The 19,604-nt window shown below is 39.5% G+C and overlaps 1 protein-coding gene across 1 annotated transcript; it reads left to right on the forward strand.

Moving 5' to 3' along the window:
* The first annotated feature begins 1,177 nt into the window (after nt 1-1,177).
* Nucleotides 1,178-16,258, forward strand: LOC129831876 (NACHT, LRR and PYD domains-containing protein 7-like). Its single transcript, XM_055895416.1, is given in 11 exon segments — nt 1,178-1,280; nt 2,218-2,274; nt 3,533-3,674; nt 4,386-4,502; nt 5,104-5,188; nt 5,318-5,546; nt 5,980-7,771; nt 8,027-8,200; nt 9,867-10,040; nt 10,197-10,243; nt 10,802-16,258. Coding segments are annotated over 9 exon segments (3,303 nt in total). The 5' UTR covers nt 1,178-1,280; nt 2,218-2,274; nt 3,533-3,546; the 3' UTR covers nt 11,359-16,258.
* Nucleotides 16,259-19,604: the final 3,346 nt, after the last annotated feature.

Raw genomic sequence — 19,604 nt, forward strand, 5'->3', positions numbered from 1 at the left:
CTTGTTTTGTCACATAAACTGAAATTAGGCGAACTATTACAATTTTATCAACCAGGAAATGGCGGAACGATTTCTGAATAGTGAATCTTTAACTGTAGCTACGTGGTCTTGACTTGAGTGTGTTTCAGCAGGGTGAGGTCAGAGAGATACATCCAAGTCAGTATTTCTCTGAACTCATAAAATACTTTACACAATCTGATGGGATGGATGTTCAACCCCATTCAAATGACCATAAAGTCTATATAGTACCTTTAAGTTAAGATCTCATATATCTGTTCATGGCAAAGCAGTTCATTTAATGACATTCATTTATGCTTAAAGATTATAACTTATAAATCATGAGCCTCATCTGGAAGTGTCACCTGTCACAGTATTCATAAAGAGTAGGAGTGCTGATCTAGGATCAGTTTAGCCTTTTAGATCATAATGAATCAGATTACATGGAGAGGGTGACCTGATCCTAGATCATAATGAATCAGATTACATGGAGAGGGTGACCTGATCCTAGATCATAATGAATCAGATTACATGGAGAGGGTGACCTGATCCTAGATCATAATGAATCAGATTACATGGAGAGGGTGACCTGATCCTAGATCATAATGAATCAGATTACATGGAGAGGGTGACCTGATCCTAGATCATAATGAATCAGATTACATGGAGAGGGTGACCTGATCCTATATCATAATGAATCAGATTACATGGAGAGGGGGACCTGATCCTAGATCATAATGAATAAGATTGCATGGAGAGGGGGGACCTGATCCTAGATCATAATGAATCAGATTACATGGGGAGGATGACCTGATCCTAGATCATAACGAATCAGATTATATGGAGAGGGTGACCTGAACCTATATCATAATGAATCAGATTACATGGAGAGGGGGACCTGATCCTAGATCATAATGAATCAGATTGCATGGAGAGGGGGGGGACCTGATCCTAGATCATAATGAATCAGATTACATGGAGAGGGTGACCTGATCCTAGATCGTAATGAATCAGATTACATTGAGAGGGTGACCTGATCCTCGATCAGCACTCCTCCTCCTGAGAAACTTCTCATGAGTCACCAGGACCAAGAAACCAAACACATACTGTTGTAAAGTCTAGTTACAGCAGGTGTTTACTGCCATCTAGTGGAAAGACCAATGAAACACTTTATTATCAGAGTGGGGAGACAGCTGAGCTGAAACAGAAAGTAAAGTTTTGTACAGGATCCATTTTGAGACGCCCGAGCAGAAAACACTGTATGGAGAGAACTATAAAATAAAGTAAGTCTTTCTGAACAATAATCTAATCTAAAGGACAGAATAATAGAATAAATACCTAGAATGAGATATTATTAGTTAGTAGAACTGTTACTTGAGCTTAGTTGCTGACAGACAGCAGTTTTCTAAGGGGAAACTAATCAGTAGGTCTAAGTTGCATGTTATCAGCCAAACGTCTGGTAAAGATGGTGGAGGAGCTTTTCAATTACTGTATAGGGTTTTATGTTTATCTCAGTCCCTTTGTTCTTACCCAGGATTTACACAACTGATTCATCTAATTAGCAAATATTTTAATACAGTTTAATATTTGAGGCATACAAATGAACATTCTCAAATTAAAACCTTTTGGGTTTGTAGGCCCGTTTACAATTATTATAGGCCTACGGGAATTCACATTTGAGGAAAAAAACACAACTAAACCTGGTTTCCAGTAAAATACACATTTAGCTAAAATAATGTAAGAGAGATGTCTTGAAGAAGAACTATAATTAAAAAAACCGAAGCAAGATTCGGTACAACGTTATGAGTTACTGCTGTCGCGTGCGACTGTTAGCACCACTCTGGTTATTGAGATGACAGAGCAGAAAACACTATACGGAGAGATGTAAAAAAAAAAATATATATATATATTTCTGAGCAATAATCTATTCTAAAGGACAGAGTAAGAGAGTAAATACATTGAATGACATTATTACTACTTAGCCTTTTAGATCATCATGAATCAGATGGGCAGGGGGGGACCTGATCCTAGATCAGCACTCCTCCTCTGAGACATTTCCCAGGAGTCACCAGGACCAAGAAACCGAACACTAACTGTTGTAAAGTCTAGTTACAGCAGGTGTTTACTGCCATCTAGTGGAAGATACCAATACAACACTTTGTTATCAGGGTGGGGAGACGGCTGCGATGAAAAAGAAAGTAAATGTGTTCTTTTGTACAGGATCCATTTTGAGACGACAGAGCAGAAAACACTATATGGAGAGAACTATAAAATAAAGTGAGTATTTCTAAGTCTTTCTGAACAATAATCTATTCTATTGGACAGAGTATGTGAATGAATACCTGGAATGATATATTACTAGTTAGTATAATTGCTACTTGAGCTGAGTTGCTGACAGACAGCAGTTTTCAAAGTGGAAACCAATCAGTAGGTCTACATGTTATTTAGATTGTCATTAAGGAGACACCAATTTTACAACCCTTTTTTCCATGAAACATATTAACGCTCTAGCACTGATGCGCATCAAGAAATAAGGTGACAAAGCACAGGAAATATACTTTAGGGTCTCCAGAGCGCATTAGAGAAATTCGCTTGGAGACGGTTTATTCTAACGTCGACTTTGCTTATGGAAAACCATATTATGCGAAGGTTTTTACGCAGCTCAGTTCTTGGGTCTCGCAAGTGGAAATTTGAAATTAACGTTATGGAACTCCCTCCTGCTTCTGTTATGAGAAAAACTCCACAATGAAACTGACATTAAATGTGGGGAATGATACATCTGTTGGATAATAAATAGCCTATTAATTGGTATGTCTATGTAGGCTACTGTAGCCTACCATTTTATACTATAAATATGTTGAAATGACTGGAGTCCTTGCAAATCATTTTCTGTCACTTGCCGAGCCAACCTGAAGCTCGCAAACAAATGCATAAATAGCCCATAACTTCAGTGTATTGTTGTTGTAGCCTTGTGTTATTATGCAATTATTAATGGCCGTGTTTAGTTCACTCAATTGGAAGTTATCAAGTGTCACCATGGTCACAGTTCTATGACAATTGCTGATCCAATGTTAGAATGCATTAGATTGAAGGTAACAGTCAGTCAGATACAGGTAAAAAAAACAAGCATGGGCCTATTCAGTTCATATCCATATTATTAATATTTAATTCAGTGATTGAAATTACAACTCCATTCTCTATAGCTTATTCCAGCAGGCTACTGGACAACAGAAGCACATCCTACCTCAAAATTGCCTTGATATTCATGTTAAATAAATGAACCTGTCAATTTGAACTAAGCAAGCTGTTAAATCGTTCAGCTTACATTTTGCCTACATCTTGCCCAGGCTACTGTAGGCTATTTGAGTAGTAATTTGGCTAGAAAAAGTAATTGCATTAAATCACCTGACTGTTTGGATGTGTCTGTTAGTAAATATTTTATTTCCAAGAGATAATGAATAAAATAGACCAATTGACATTGAAGAATTAGTTGTCACTGTGTTAACAACAACCAACATGCTGGATCTCTGTTTAGGGGTCAGTGCTCAAATGAGTCTCTCTGGAGAGAGAGAGGAGGGGGGCCCTGCCTCTAAAAGGAGACTCTCTGGGGAGAGAGAGGAGGGGGCCTCTGCCTCTAAAATGAGTCTCTCTGGGGGACATGACACTAAAACTAAGAGGTGAGCTGACAATATTGTTTAAGAATTTATATTCCAAACGCTATATACAAAATAAAATCACATTTTTGTTTTTTCATCAGAAATGATTGCTTATTGGTACTTATTGGTAACTATTCTAGATTTTAGATGAAAATTCGTTTTTATTTGCAAAACGCTATATATCCATTGTTTAGCTGGAATGGAATGTTCGTATCCTGTACAGTATATTTGACTGTGATATGTTGTTGTCTCACCTAGCTACCTTAAGATGAATGCATTTACAAATGACATCTTAATTTGACCCAGTTTACATTTAGTCACTTTTACCCCTACCTACATGTAAATATTAGCTAATTTACCTGGTACTGTATTATCTTTATTAAAAATGTAGTTGTGTTACATTTGACTGTGTAAAACCTAGCTGTACTACTTATTTCTCTGAGCACGAGGCAGATATATAGCATTTTGCACAAAAAAAACATTATTTGTATGTCTGAAATAAACCATCAAGTGATTTTAAACAAATACATGTCTGTCATTGAACAACCCCAAGCCATTAGATAGTGAAAAAACACGCCAATCTCTTTCATAATTTCTTGAAACAATAAAAGGTAATTTACCAACATTTCTGAAAAGGGATATATAGCGTTTTGGAATGAAACTCTTCTTATGTTTCCCTATCTGAGTTCAGAGTAGATGAGAGATGAAATGATTGTCTCTGTTGTGTTGAAGTCCAATCAAGCAGGAGAGACCAGCCTCCCCTGTGCCCAGCTGTGTGTCCATGAAGAGTGACCAGTCTATGGATCTTCCTATAGTGTTCAGAGAGGGAGACTTTTCTACTGAACAAAGGTAAGAAGAACTCATGGGTCATGGTCAGTGAGTTAAACAACACTGTCTCTAGTCATTTCTCCTCTCCCATTTTCCCATTTCTTTTAGTTGTTTTCATAATCCATAGGCTAATCCTTTTTTCAGTTTTCAACCTACAACAATATTAAACAAACACAACATTCCCTCCCTGTGTGTGTATGACAAAGTGTGCACTCCCTGGAGGAGATGTATTCTCTATCCTGATTGCCTGGTCACTTTTACCCCTACCTACATGTACATATTACCATAACTACCTGGTACCCCTGCACATTGACTCAGTACTGGTACCCCTGCACATTGACTCAGTACTGGTACCCCTGCACATTGACTCAGTACTGGTACTCCTTATTGCCTCATTATTGTTATTTTATTGTGTTATCAATTCCATTTTTATTTAGCCAATTTTTCGTACTTTTTAAATGCATTGTTGGAAAGGGCTCGTAAGTAAGTATTTCACACTAAAATGTACACCTGTTATCATTCCCTGTGTGTGTGTGTCTGTGTGTCTGTGTGTCTGTGTGTCTGTGTGTCTGTGTGTGTGTATGCACTCCCTGGATGAGTTAATCTCATCTTTTGTCCACAGAAACCAACAGCAGAGATCAGAGTCAGAGATTCTCAGTGGTCAGTCTTCCCAGAGTCATCAAACAGACCTGACCTCCATATTCAGTGTATGTGGGCCTGTTATGTACATTTGTTTTTGTTTACCTCAAGTAAGGTTGATCTGTCAATCATTCATTAATGTTTTAATGAGAAAGCATTTCTTCTCTTGCTAAACTTATTTACTTTATTTATTTCAGTTGCTTGAAGAGAATTTTATGACATTTGTGAAGAACGAGCTGAAGATGTTCAAGGGGATTCTTAGTCCAGAACTCCCAGAAGGCTTTGAGAGTCAGAAGCAGGATAAGGAAGTGGTGGATGCTGAAGATGAGAAGCAGGAGAGCAGTGCCAGAGAGGGGGCTCTGAAGATCACATTGCATGTTCTGAGGAAAATGAACCAGAAGGAGCTTGCTGACACACTGGAGAAAAGTAAGAGCTGTCTGCCTCATGTTGAATGCTGTTTTATAACAAACATTTAAAAGCTGTAACTAAAGTAGAGCTAAAGTAGCTGTGTAACTCAATGATATTGTAGCAGACTTAACACAACACCTAGTGACCTTGTCAAGTAGCAGGGGAATGTGTTGATTCATTTAGACAGAGATAGAGACACATAGAGAGAGAACATTAATAATACCATCAATAATACCAATAATGATATTAATCAGTCACACCAGTGTTATGAAAACCTTTACACATGTATACAGCCAGTTAAGATAATAAATTACTGTAATTTATAACAACATATAACGTATAACAACATAATTTATAACAACATATAACAACTTTATAAAACAGTCCTACAATACTGTAGGCATTAAAACAGACGTAATATTAAAATACTCTGTGTAATTTCTTCATTCAGATGAGCTTGCTGTAATTTGCCAACATGAACTCAAATCTAATCTAAAGGAGAAGTTTCAAAGTGTATTTGAGGGGATCGCTAAACAAGGAAACCCAACACTTCTCAATAAGATCTACACAGAGCTCTACATCACAGAGGGTGGAATAGGAGAGGTCAATAATGAACATGAGCTGAGACAGATGGAGACAACAACCAGGAAACAACTAAGACCATAGACTGCAATCAAATGTAATGACATCTTCAAACCCTTAACTGGACAAGACAAACTTATCAGAACTGTGCTAACAAAGGGAGTTGCTGGCATTGGAAAAACAGTCTCTGTGCAGAAGTTCATTCTGGACTGGGCTGAAGGAAAAGCAAATCAGGATGTCCAATTTGTATTTTCATTCCCATTTCGGGAGCTGAATTTGATGAAAGAGAAAAAACACACTTTGATTGAACTTCTCAATCACTTCTCAATGGAAACCAAAGAATCAAGGATCTCCAAATACAACAAGTACAAAGTTCTGTTCATCTTTGATGGTCTGGATGAATGCCGACTGCCCCTCGACTTCCAGAAGAACAAGATCTGTTGTGACGTCACCAAGTCAACCTCAGTGGATGTTCTGCTGACAAATCTCATCAAGGGAAATCTGCTTCCCTCTGCTCTCCTCTGGATAACTACCCGACCTGCAGCAGCCAATAAGATCCCTTCAGGTTGTGTTGACCATATGACAGAGGTACGAGGGTTCAATGACCCACAGAAGGAGGAGTACTTCAGGAAGAGATTCAGTGATGAGGACCTGGCCAGCAGAATCATCTCACACATAAAGACATCAAGGAGCCTCCACATCATGTGCCACATTCCAGTCTTCTGTTGGATTTCTGCAATAGTCCTTGAACACATGCTGCAACATAAGAGAGAAGAGATGCCCAAGACTCTGACTGAGATGTACACACACCTTGTGGTGTTTCATACCGAACAGAAGAATGAAAAGTATCTTGGGAAAGAAGAGACAGGTCCACAATGGAATAAAGAGAGCATTCTGTCACTGGGAAAACTGGCTTTTCAACAGCTTGTGAAAGGCAATCTGATTTTCTATGAAGAAGACCTGAAAGAGGCTGGCATTGATGTCAATGAAGCCTCAGTTTACTCAGGATTGTGCACACAGCTCTTTAAAGAGGAATGTGGGCTGTACCAGGACAAGGTGTACTGCTTCGTGCATCTGAGCATTCAGGAGTTTCTGGCTGCTGTATATGTGTTCCTCTCCTTCATCAACAACAATGAGAATCTAATGGCCAAACCGCAATCAGTATCAAGCAACTTTTTTGCACTGTTCAGAGACAAGCCTGAAGTTACTGTCTACAAGAGTGCTGTGGATAAAGCCTTAGAAAGTGAGACGGGAAACCTGGACCTTTTCCTCCGCTTCCTTCTGGGCCTCTCACTGGAGTCCAATCAGAAGCACTTACGAGGTCTACTGACAACGACAAGAAGCAGCTCACAGAGCCATGAAGAAACAGTCAAGTACATCAAGGAGAAGATCAGGGAGAATCCCTCTCCAGAGAGGTGCATCAATCTGTTCCACTGTCTGAATGAACTGAATGACCATTCTCTAGTGGAGGAGATCCAAAGCTACCTGAGATCAGGAAGTGTCTCAGACGCCAAACTGTCACCTTCACAGTGGTCAGCTCTGGTCTTTGTGTTGCTGACTTCAGAAAAGGAGCTTGATGTGTTTGACCTGAAGAAATACTCCAGATCAGAGGAAGGTCTTCTGAGGCTGCTGCCAGTGGTCAAAGCCTCCAGAGCTGCTCTGTGAGTACATACAAATACATTTAAGTACTCATAATCAGGAAGAAATATGAAGTTTAGAGAAAAATATGTATTATTGAATAGCATATTAAAACAATGCATTAATGTTCACATTAGTATAACAATATGACCATACAATTTTAGGAGAAGGAAGATGAATCTATATGTTGTTTGAGAGAAATACGTCTGCCATTGTCCTTCTACACTACTGGTGTTAAATTAACAGTGTGTTTGTGAAATCATGATTATCTTTCTCAGGCTGTCAGGCTGTGGAGTCACAGGGAAAGGCTGTGCTTCTCTGGCCTCAGCTTTGAAGTCAAACCCCTCACATCTGAGAGAGCTGGACCTGAGTAACAATGACCTGAAGGATTCAGGAGTGAAGCTCCTCTCTGCTGGACTGGGGAATCCCCACTGTAAACTTGAGACTCTGAGGTCAGTATTCCTGTAGTTGGTCAACAAGTGAGAACTGTTTACCAGACACACATAGTCCACATCATATGTATTTGGACAGTGAAGTTAACAGTTTAAAAATTGGTGCTATGCTCCAGCATTTTGGATTTGAGATAGAATGTTTCATATGAGGTGACAGTATGCTCTCGTTGGCTGGCCCTCGCATCATATTCATCGCCAAACCCACTGGCTCCAGGTCATCTATAAGACTTTGCTAGGTAAAGCCCCACCTTATCTCAGCTCACTGGTCACCATAGCAGCACCCACCCGTAGCACGCGCTCCAGCAGGTATTTTTCACTGGTCACCCCCAAAGCCAATTCCTACTTTGGCCGCCTTTCCTTCCAGTTTTCTGCTGCCAATGACTGGAACGAATTGCAAAAATCACTGAAGCTTGAGACTCATATCTCACTCACTAACTTCAAGCATCAGCTGTCACAGCAGCTCACAGATCGTTGAACCTGTACATAGCCCATCTGTAAATAGCCCACCCAACTACCTCATCCCAAATACTGTTATTTTTATTTTTTATTTTGCTCCTTTACACCCAGTATCTCTACTTGCACACATATTCTGCACATCTCACTCCAGTGTTTAATTGCTAAATTGTAATTGTTTTGCCACTATGGCCTATTTATTGCCTTTACCTCCCTAATCGTACCTGATTTGCACACACTGTATATAGACTTTTATATTGTGTTGACTGTATGTTTGTTTATTCCATGTGTAACTCTGTGTTGTTGTTTGTGTCGCACTGCTTTGCTTTATCTTGGCCACAGTTGTAAATGAGAACTTGTTCTCAACTGGCCTACCTGGTTAAATAAAGGTGAAATAAAAATAAAACAGTACAGAATGTCACCTTTTATTTGAGGTTAATGGTAAGAAAGTTAACATGTTTTGTAGTTGCCTCTAACTCTCTCACTCATTATTATTCATGATTTGTCTCATGGCATCATCAGGATTCATGTAATAGTGTTTAGAAACATGTTATCTACTTACTTAGAAAGAAAATGAATCCAGTCATCATCCACCATGCAGCTACTATTGGTCAAAACATAACTCAAAACACAATCAAAACAAACTGCAAATGCAATCAACGAGTTTGGGACCAAATACTAAACTTTTGACTACTTGAAAGCACTTAATGTATCTCCACATTTGAAGAAGACACAAGTATTCTGACCAATTCACTTATCGTGTATTTTTTTTGAAACGTGAAACAGATTAGTATGAAAATACCCTCTAATATATGGTGACATTATATACTGTCACCTCATATGAAACATTTGATCTCAAATCCAAAATGCTGGAGTATAGAGACACATTAAAAATTTTAGCTTCACTGTCAAAATAGATATGGTGTGGACTGTATACTCAATACAATCTAAATCTGATACCTCAATGTCTGTCTTTTGACTGATACTGCTTTTTAAACTGGTCTGGTCATTCTACTCAAATATTTGTACTATACATGTTTCTATCTACACGCAATACTTCAATAATTTGTAATTTATAGTAATGATACATTCATTTATGAATATATATGGCAGGTTTCAGGACACTGATATATCTGACAATTTTGAAAAATATACTGCCACTGTTTTCACATTCAATAACAATGTGGTTTTAATATGGTTTTACTCTTTGCAGGCTGTCACGTTGTCTAGTCACAGAGGAAGGCTGTGCTTCTCTGGTCTCAGCTCTGAGGTCAAACCCCTCACACCTGAGAGAACTGGACCTGAGCTACAATCACCCAGGAGACTCAGGAGTCAGACTGCTCTCTGCTAGACTGGAAGATCCACACTACAGACTGGAGAAACTCAAGTATGTAGAAGATTTATGTCAATGTTCATATCAGACATGTTTGAGTTATCAGGCTAGTTATGACAAACATTCTTACCCCCACTTGGACATAGTTGTGTGTCTGTGTTTTCACGTGTATCATTCATTAACTGTCGGTTCTTCTGCTTACTGCTACAGTGTGGAACATGGTGGAGAGTACACAATGAAACCTGGGCTTAGAAAATGTGAGTGTTGACTGCTGTGAAGAATATGACTAAGAATAAGTCTTAATTCAAGTTAAGTCAAAGTCAAAGACCACCATCATTACTTACTTGGTCATATTAAATATAATCTGTAGTTCTACAGAATCAGAAATCAGGGACACCAACGTTTACAAAGAGTTGCTTTGACAATGTGTGTGTAGGTGTGTGGCATGTTCGTGTTACATTAGAAATGTGTGTGTGTTCATGCATGCATACAGATGTGAGTGTGTGTGTGTGTGTGTGTGTGTGTGTGTGTGTGTGTGTGTGTGTGTGTGTGTGTGTGTGTGTGTGTGTGTGTGTGTGTGTGTGTGTGTGTGTGTGTGTGTGTGTGTGTGTGTGTGTGTGTGTAATTAATGGGAATAAGTGTGTTTTATATTACCATACAGTATAACATATGATCATTCAACAAGTCTCAAGTTACCTTAACTTCTCCTTTTGATACCTAGAAACATCTACATTAAATTAATTAGTGGAAAGTGAGTTAACATTCTAATGTGAATGATGATGATTTCTAATATTGTGTCTGGTTTCATCCATCAGATGCCTGTGATCTCACGCTGAACCCAAACACAGCAAACGGACTTGTCTCTCTGTGTGAGAAGAACAGAAAGGTGACATGTAGCAAAGAGAAGCAGTCGTATCCTGATCACCCGGAGAGATTTGTGGAAAGGGAACAGGTGCTGTGTAGAGAAGGTTTGACTGGACGCTGTTACTGGGAGGTAGAGTGGAGTGGGAGTGTGGCTATTATAGGAGTGGCATATAAAGGAATCAAAAGGACAGGAGAGGTTAATGAATGTGGGCTTGGATGTAATGACAAGTCCTGGAGTCTGGGCTGCTCTGGCAGAGGTTACTCTTCCTGGCACAATAATAATCTCAATCGCTTAGACGTCCCCCCCTCCAGCTCCCACAGAGTAGGAGTGTATCTGGACTGGCCAGCCGGCACTCTGTCCTTCTACAAAGTCTCCTCTGACTCACTGACCCACCTGCACACATTCCACTCCAAATTCACTGAGCCTCTCTATCCAGGGTTTTGGCTTTGGTATGGTGACTCTTCAGCATCCCTGTGTCAGGTGGTCCCTGTGTCAAACACAACATGATGTTTCACTCTAACCCATGTGTTCTATATTTGATCACAATTTGACATTTAAAGACATGGAGTAAAACACACCAGTTTGGGCCAGTTTATTCCTGTAAATAAGAACCATGGTAATGTCTCTTTCCGTGATCCTGCGCCCTGTGAGAACACACACACACTGGACACACACACACACTGGACAGAAACACACACTGGACAAAAACAAACACACTGACTGGACACACACACACACACACACTGGACACACACACACACACTGGACAAAAACAAACACACTGACTGGACACACACACACACACACACACACACACACACACACACACACTGGACACACACACACACTCTTGTACAGCTAACCTTGTATGGACACACACTTCAGTCCCATTCAAAATCCTATTTTCCTTAACCTTAACCTTAACCCAAAAACCTAACCTTAACTCTAAACATAAATATAACCCCAGTAAAAAACTCAGACGCTTAATAAAACTTAAACCAAGTTTATTCACACATTGGGTCATACAGCTGCTTAAGACAAAGAACATATTCACACAAGCACTGGTATTTAACCATTTATCCTATGCTGAGTCTCCTACACATCTGAACAGCCAATACACCTCTGTTGCTAGACAGAAGATTAGTGATATGTTCTTCCTCACTTCATCTGACCTGACCTCTGCCCCAAATTGCTCACTCCTCCCCAACTCTCGGCTGTCATGGTGACTCGTACCAGACTGTGTCTCTTCTCCTCCCATAGGATCCCTGATGGCTAACAATAACATATCCTGACATAATGTAAACATTATACATTACTCTCTCTACTTTGGTGACATGAATAAGGATATTTCATATTTTCAAGTTTAAAAGTCAGTTTCCAACAGTACCCCTTGTTGAACATTGATTCCATACTGTTCATCCTTATATAAACTTGGAAATTGCTTATAAATGAACAAACAATGATAACAAAATGTTAACAATTTTTTTTAACATGATTAACTAACCCTAGCTCCTAACTCTTAACAAAATTCTAATCCTAACACTAATTCTAACCTTAACCCTAAACTCCCTAGAAATAGCATTTGACCTCGTGGGGACTAACAAAATGGTCAGTTGGTCAAATGTTGTCTGTTTACTATTCTTGTGGGGACTTCTGTTGTTCACGTTCCAGAGAAACGGTTGAACTGATTCCTGTCTCCTGTCTCATCATTATTGAATTGTTATACAGACGTGGTTATGAAACCCACTAGACATAACAAAAGATTGGCGATGAGAAAGTCTGATTCTACAGGAACTATTCTGTCTGGAAGAAGTCGGTTTTTACAACTGTTTAAAACTGTTATTTTCTGTGGTACAATATAGGTTAATGTTAGCACAGTGTATTGCTAGCAGAGGCAAGTGCAGAGTCGAGCTAGCTAAGAAAGAGAGTTAACATCATCATGGACGGCAGAAAAGGACTCGAGACGGACATCAGAGTGGGAAAAGAACATGATTAAAAAGGGAGGAATATGCATTGCTTAAAACCTGTTACGGCTAGAGCATCCGGTGAAATTGCAGAGCGCGAAATTCAAACTACAGTATTATAAATATTTAACATTCATGAAAATATAAGTGTAATACATGAAAATAAAGCTTAACTTCTTGTTAATCCAGCCGCAGTATCAGATTTCAAAAAGGCTTTATGGCGAAAGCACACCATGCAATTATCTGAGGACAGCGCCCCGCATACAATTGCATGAAAATCCTTTTTCAACCAGGCAGTTGCAACACGAAAGTCAGAAATAGCGATATAATAAATGCCTTACCTTTGAAGATCTTCTTCTGTTGGCATTCCAAAAGGTCCCAGTTACATCACAAATGTTCCTTTTGTTCGATAATGGCCTTCTTTATATCCATAAAAACTCAGTTTAGCTGGCGCGCTTCAGTCAATAATCCAACGGTTTCCCTCCATCAAAATGAATCCCAAACGTTACTAATAAACTTATCTAAACAAGTCAAACAATGTTTATAATCAAACCTCAGGTACCCTAATATGTAAATAAACGATACAATTTAAGACGGAGAATTGTTATTGTCTTTACCGGAGATAAACAAAAAGAACGCGCTCTCGTCCATGCGCATGGAAACACTACAGCCAAAATGGGAGCCACTTATAAAAACTACAACTTCTACCTCATTTTTACAATAACCAGCCTGAAACTCTTTCTAAAGACTGTTGACATCTAGTGGAAGCCCTAGGAACTGCAATCTGGGAGGATTTGGCCTTATAATAAAAGTGACAGTCATTGAAAATAGTGGTAGGATAAAAAAAAATTGGGGGGGGGGATGGTTTGTCCTCGGGATATCGCCTGCCATTTCAGTTCTGTTATACTCACAGACATTATTTGAACAGTTTTAGAAACTTTAGAGTGTTTTCTATCCAAATCCAATTATATGCATATCCTAGCTTCTGGGCCTGAGTAACAGGCAGTTTACTTTGGGCACGCTTTTCATCCAGACGTCAAAATCCTGCCCCTAGCCCAAAGAGGTTCATAGGGAAAAAATCAGTACAATTAGCTTTGGTTAGAGGAGATGGAGGAGACTGAAACGAGAACATATGCTCAATGTACTTTGCTTCATCTTTCAAAATATAATTTGGTGAATCATGAGTGACTCCGTCATTTGTAACCAGTTTCAGTAAATTCTTTTTGGTAGCATTTCTATGTTGAAGATTAGAACATGTCTCCATATTCCATCCAGTTTGCTTTATGTTTTAATATATTACACTTGAACTTTCTTGAATAAGGTCCTCCATTTCTTTTTGTTTTTCCTCTAACTTATTCTGAACGTCTATGGTACAGTTCTTTATTGCTATCAATCTGTTCTGTTAGACCTTCTATTTCCTTTGATAGGATGGACTCTTTTGACCTAAATTGCTTTTGTTTTAGAGATGAGTACTGAATTGCATGGCCTCTAAAGGCACATTTAAAAGTGTCCCATACAATAAGGGGATTTGTTGCACCTATGTTATGTTGTAAAAATGCAGTAATTAATTCCTCTGTCCTAGTTAAAAACAAGTTGTCAAAGAAGCATGGATCATCATTATTTGGTCCGTAAATGTTCATGGCCATATCTGTTTATGGTCTAATTTAAAATCATCCATCTACCTTGCCGATCTGTTTGGAAAATATTACTATCATCACCCCTTTTGAGTTTCTTTGTCCAATGGAGAGGTATACTTCGCCCCCCCCAGTTCTTTTTCTACACAACTTCAAAATTGTTGAATGAGTTTCCTGTAAACAGTAGATATTATATTCCTTCTCTTTGAGACAGGTAAATATTGTTATTATTTTCTTATTATCTGCTAAGCCATTAGAATTATAACTTGTTATACTTATTTCACCATTTACCATAATGAGATACAAGTTTCAAATCTAAATCTATTCCCCCCGCTAAAACCCCTCCCCATCCCAAGTTGGGTTGTCATCCCAGTGATCGGCAGACCACCCGTCCCCCCAGATCCCTAGGCCCCCCGAGAGACCAGGACCCTTCCTTCGAAAACAGCACACATTACCACCCACAGAACAGAAGCAGGTCAACCGCTAAAAGTATTTCCAATGCTCTCACCTCAATTTGCTTTATATATAGCTATTAAACATATATACTGTATCTATATACTGTATATAAAATATCTTGCGTATATCTTGCGTATCTTAATTTCCATCATTATCAATTAATATGCATAATAATGTTGGCAGTTCATGCAAAGGATTGTTACCTATAGCCAGGATTGTTACCTATAGCCAGGATTGTTACCTATAGCCAGGATTGTTACCTATAGCCAGGATTGTTACCTATAACCAGGATTGTTACCTATAACCAGGATTGTTACCTATAACCAGGATTGTTACCTATAGCCAGGATTGTTACCTATAACCAGGATTGTTACCTATAGCCAGGATTGTTACCTATAGCCAGGATTGTTACCTATAACCAGGATTGTTACCTATAACCAGGATTGTTACCTATAACCAGGATTGTTACCTATAGCCAGGATTGTTACCTATAACCAGGATTGTTACCTATAGCCAGGATTGTTACCTATAGCCAGGATTGTTACCTATAGCCAGGATTGTTACCTATAACCAAGATTGTTACCTATAACCAGGATTGTTACCTATAACAAGGATTGTTACCTATAGCCAGGATTGTTACCTATAGCCAGGATTGTTACCTATAACCAGGATTGTTACCTATAACCAGGATTGTTACCTATAACCAGGATTGTTACCTATAGCCAGGATTGTTACCTATAACCAGGATTGTTACCTATAGCCAGGATTGTTACCTATAGCCAGGATTGTTACCTATAACCAGGATTGTTACCTATAACCAGGATTGTTACCTATAACCAGGATTGTTACCTATAGCCAGGATTGTTACCTATAGCCAGGATTGTTACCTATAACCAAGATTGTTACCTATAACCAGGATTGTTACCTATAACAAGGATTGTTACCTATAGCCAGGATTGTTACCTATAGCCAGGATTGTTACCTATAACCAGGATTGTTACCTATAACCAGGATTGTTACCTATAACCAGGATTGTTACCTATAGCCAGGATTGTTACCTATAACCAGGATTGTTACCTATAGCCAGGATTGTTACCTATAGCCAGGATTGTTACCTATAACCAGGATTGTTACCTATAACCAGGATTGTTACCTATAACCAGGATTGTTACCTATAGCCAGGATTGTTACCTATAACCAGGATTGTTACCTATAGCCAGGATTGTTACCTATAGCCAGGATTGTTACCTATAGCCAGGATTGTTACCTATAACCAAGATTGTTACCTATAACCAGGATTGTTACCTATAACCAGTATTGCCATTGCATTAAATTACATTTTGGTCAAGCATTTATTATTTTAGCAAACAATTATTGTGGTTCATCCTATATTCTCCCTAACGTCCTTACCCCCTTACAACAGATGTGGGATACACACACACACACACACACACACACACACACACACACACACACACACACACACACACACACACACACTCTTAAACACCATACTCTTACACACTCAACCCCTTTCCCCCACAATCAATCAATGTTGTTACATCCCAGAGCCCAATTCAAGAAAGAACCTGATTTATGAAACAGTTACAGCTGTTTGAGAAAACATGCAAAATTGAACAAAAATGTACACAAATTTGAGATTTGATGAATTAACCAACGTCAAGTCCTAGATGATGGAGATCAGATGCACCCCCTTCCCCTGAAACACCCACACGCTGGTCCCCCGTTGTGACCGTATTCACAAGCATCTCTGTGCAGTCAGACCTTTAATATTCTTGTGCCCCCAGGTCATCAGGGTAGTATGCCCCCTCTCTTAATGTCTGAGTGTGACCCCCTCCCCATGGGTTACTGCAGCTAATGTTGCCAGTACTGCCACTACCTGGGTGGGGGCACCCCACCGGAATCCCCACCGGCTAGGTACAAGGTCGTCAAGGTTCTCATTAGCAGCTTTGATAATTTCCTTGTATATTATGCTCTCCCATCAGGGGGCCTTGGCTTTGTAGGACCAACCCTGCCAGGCAGGCTCAGAATCTTGAGGGGGTGGTGCTGCTCTAGCAGGTCTCTGACCGCATTGCTCTTTCTGTATTGGCTGCATATAGGCAACTTACAGGTAGCCCATGAAACAGATAAGGACTTCTCTTTAGTGTATGGGTCGCTCAGGTGAGTGTCTAGGGTATAAGGTTGGGGACTGTTCCATCATGATAGGACAATAAATAATTACATTAGATTTATCATTTATTTTAAAACGTATACCCCTCATGTGCACAAAATTGAAAGCTCTCTCTCGCAACCCCTGCTCACAGACATACATTGGTTCTGGGATATGCAACCGTTTCATTTCTCACTCAACGCGACACCTTTCCAAACACTAAAACCACACACCACACTTTCCATCACAATACATCCACACATACTATACTTCTATGTCTTCTGTTTGCTGTGTTTGCTGTGTTATCTCCACCATGTTGATTGATTACTTTTGTGTTTTAATTAGTTATATTTGAAGATGTATTATTTTGCTAGTTATCATTTCTTCTAATGCTGTTTTATCCATGTATAAAATACTATAAATGGAAAATTAAATCATTATTTTACAACTCTCCCTGTCTTGAATGGTATAGTGTGGTTGTAGTTTATTTAACAATTGTTTAATTGTATTGGTTTTCTGTCTATGTTTTTATTATTATTACTACAATGCCTACCATGGCTAGTATTTGGTGTTCCATTATTCGACTCATCTGATAACTTTGTGGTTTTTAGAAAAGCCTCGGAGTAGTCTGTCAATATACAGTTGATCGACTACGAGGACTACATGCCTCCCTTTTCATCTATTCTCCTTGAAGATTGGGTGCAGAACTTTGCGCCGTTCTGCAATCTCCCTCGGGAACTGATCATTCGTGCCTATTTTCATGCCAGCGAGTCTTTTATCCAGGCTTTTAATCATTACTTTATCCTTAGAGAAAGCAAATTTAGCAATGATTGGATGCTCATATCTCTGTCCTCTTTGTCCGAAACGGTGAACACGTTCGAGTTGGATTTTATCGACAGCGTCGAGTGGGATTTGAAGCGCTGTAAGAAAGAAGTCCTTAACTACTCTTTCCGGAACTTCTCCTTCGCTTTCTTGAATACCCGTAAGTACTAGATTTTCTCTCATAGTTCTAGTCTGTTTGTCTATTAAGAATACTCTCAGAAATATGTTTTCTTTTTTAAGTTCATTAACGTGTGTTTCTATCGTATTGAATGTCCCTTTTGGTTTAATTGTTTCTTTCTCCATTGTCGCAGCTTTATAGTCACTCATTTCGATGCTTGCCTTAAACTCTTTTATATCTTTACTGAATAATTCAAGTATGCGCAGTTTGTCATTTATCGATTTTAACAGATCGGTTTCCACCCTTAGTGTATCCCCGGTAGTGAAAAGCTTAAGTCCTTTTTTACTCTCCGTCATGTTTGGGTGTTTGATTTGTCTTATCCAGATTGAAGGTTATTATCCACTAGTTTGTGAAGTGCTAATATTTAGTCTAACTTACCGATATTGAATATTATATTTTTATCATGAGGTGATCTACACTGCTGTGTTCAGTCAGCCATCTTGGTTTGCCCTTTCTCTTGGTTTGAGTCCCCATGGATTCTGTTACTCACTCTCACTCAGATTTCATATTTTAAAACTGCAAACATTTCTCCCCACCCTTTTGCAAAATATGAAGAATTGTAGGAAATGTGCAGTAAAATTGCACAATCGTCTCCATAAAAAAATGAGCTGAATGATTGTTCTTACTGCATATACTTGGATATCCTGATATAACTGGCTGTTAAAACTGTTTTGTTATTGTTTTATTCATGGTAATTCACTATTCCATATAACTCAGTCTGCATTCTAGGGGACCTTGGAGAGCTGCATTCTAGAGGACCTTGGAGAGCTGCATTCTAGAGGACCTTGGAGAGCTGCATTCTAGAGGACCTTGGAGAGCTGCATTCTAGAGGGCCTTGGAGAGCTGCATTCTAGATGACCTTGGAGAGCTGCATTCTAGAGGACCTTGGAGAGCTGCATTCTAGAGGACCTTGGAGAGCTGCATTCTAGAGGACCTTGGAGAGCTGCATTCTAGAGGACCTTGGAGAGCTGCATTCTAGATGACCTTGGAGAGCTGCATTCTAGAGGACCTTGGAGAGCTGCATTCTAGAGGGCCTTGGAGAGCTGCATTCTAGATGACCTTGGAGAGCTGCATTCTAGGGGACCTTGGAGAGCTGCATTCTAGAGGACCTTGGAGAGCTGCATTCTAGAGGACCTTGGAGAGCTGCATTCTAGATTACCTTGGAGAGCTGCATTCTAGATGACCTTGGAGAGCTGCATTCTAGATGACCTTGGAGAGCTGCATTCTAGATGACCTTGGAGAGCTGCATTCTAGAGGACCTTGGAGAGCTGCATTCTAGAGGACCTTGGAGAGCTGCATTCTAGATGACCTTGGAGAGCTGCATTCTAGATGACCTTGGAGAGCTGCATTCTAGATGACCTTGGAGAGCTGCATTCTAGATGACCTTGGAGAGCTGCATTCTAGAGGACCTTGGAGAGCTGCATTCTAGATGACCTTGGAGAGCTGCATTCTAGATGACCTTGGAGAGCTGCATTCTAGATGACCTTGGAGAGCTGCATTCTAGAGGACCTTGGAGAGCTGCATTCTAG

Source organism: Salvelinus fontinalis, chromosome 2 (genome assembly GCF_029448725.1).
Source record: "Salvelinus fontinalis isolate EN_2023a chromosome 2, ASM2944872v1, whole genome shotgun sequence".
Lineage (NCBI taxonomy): Eukaryota > Metazoa > Chordata > Actinopteri > Salmoniformes > Salmonidae > Salvelinus > Salvelinus fontinalis.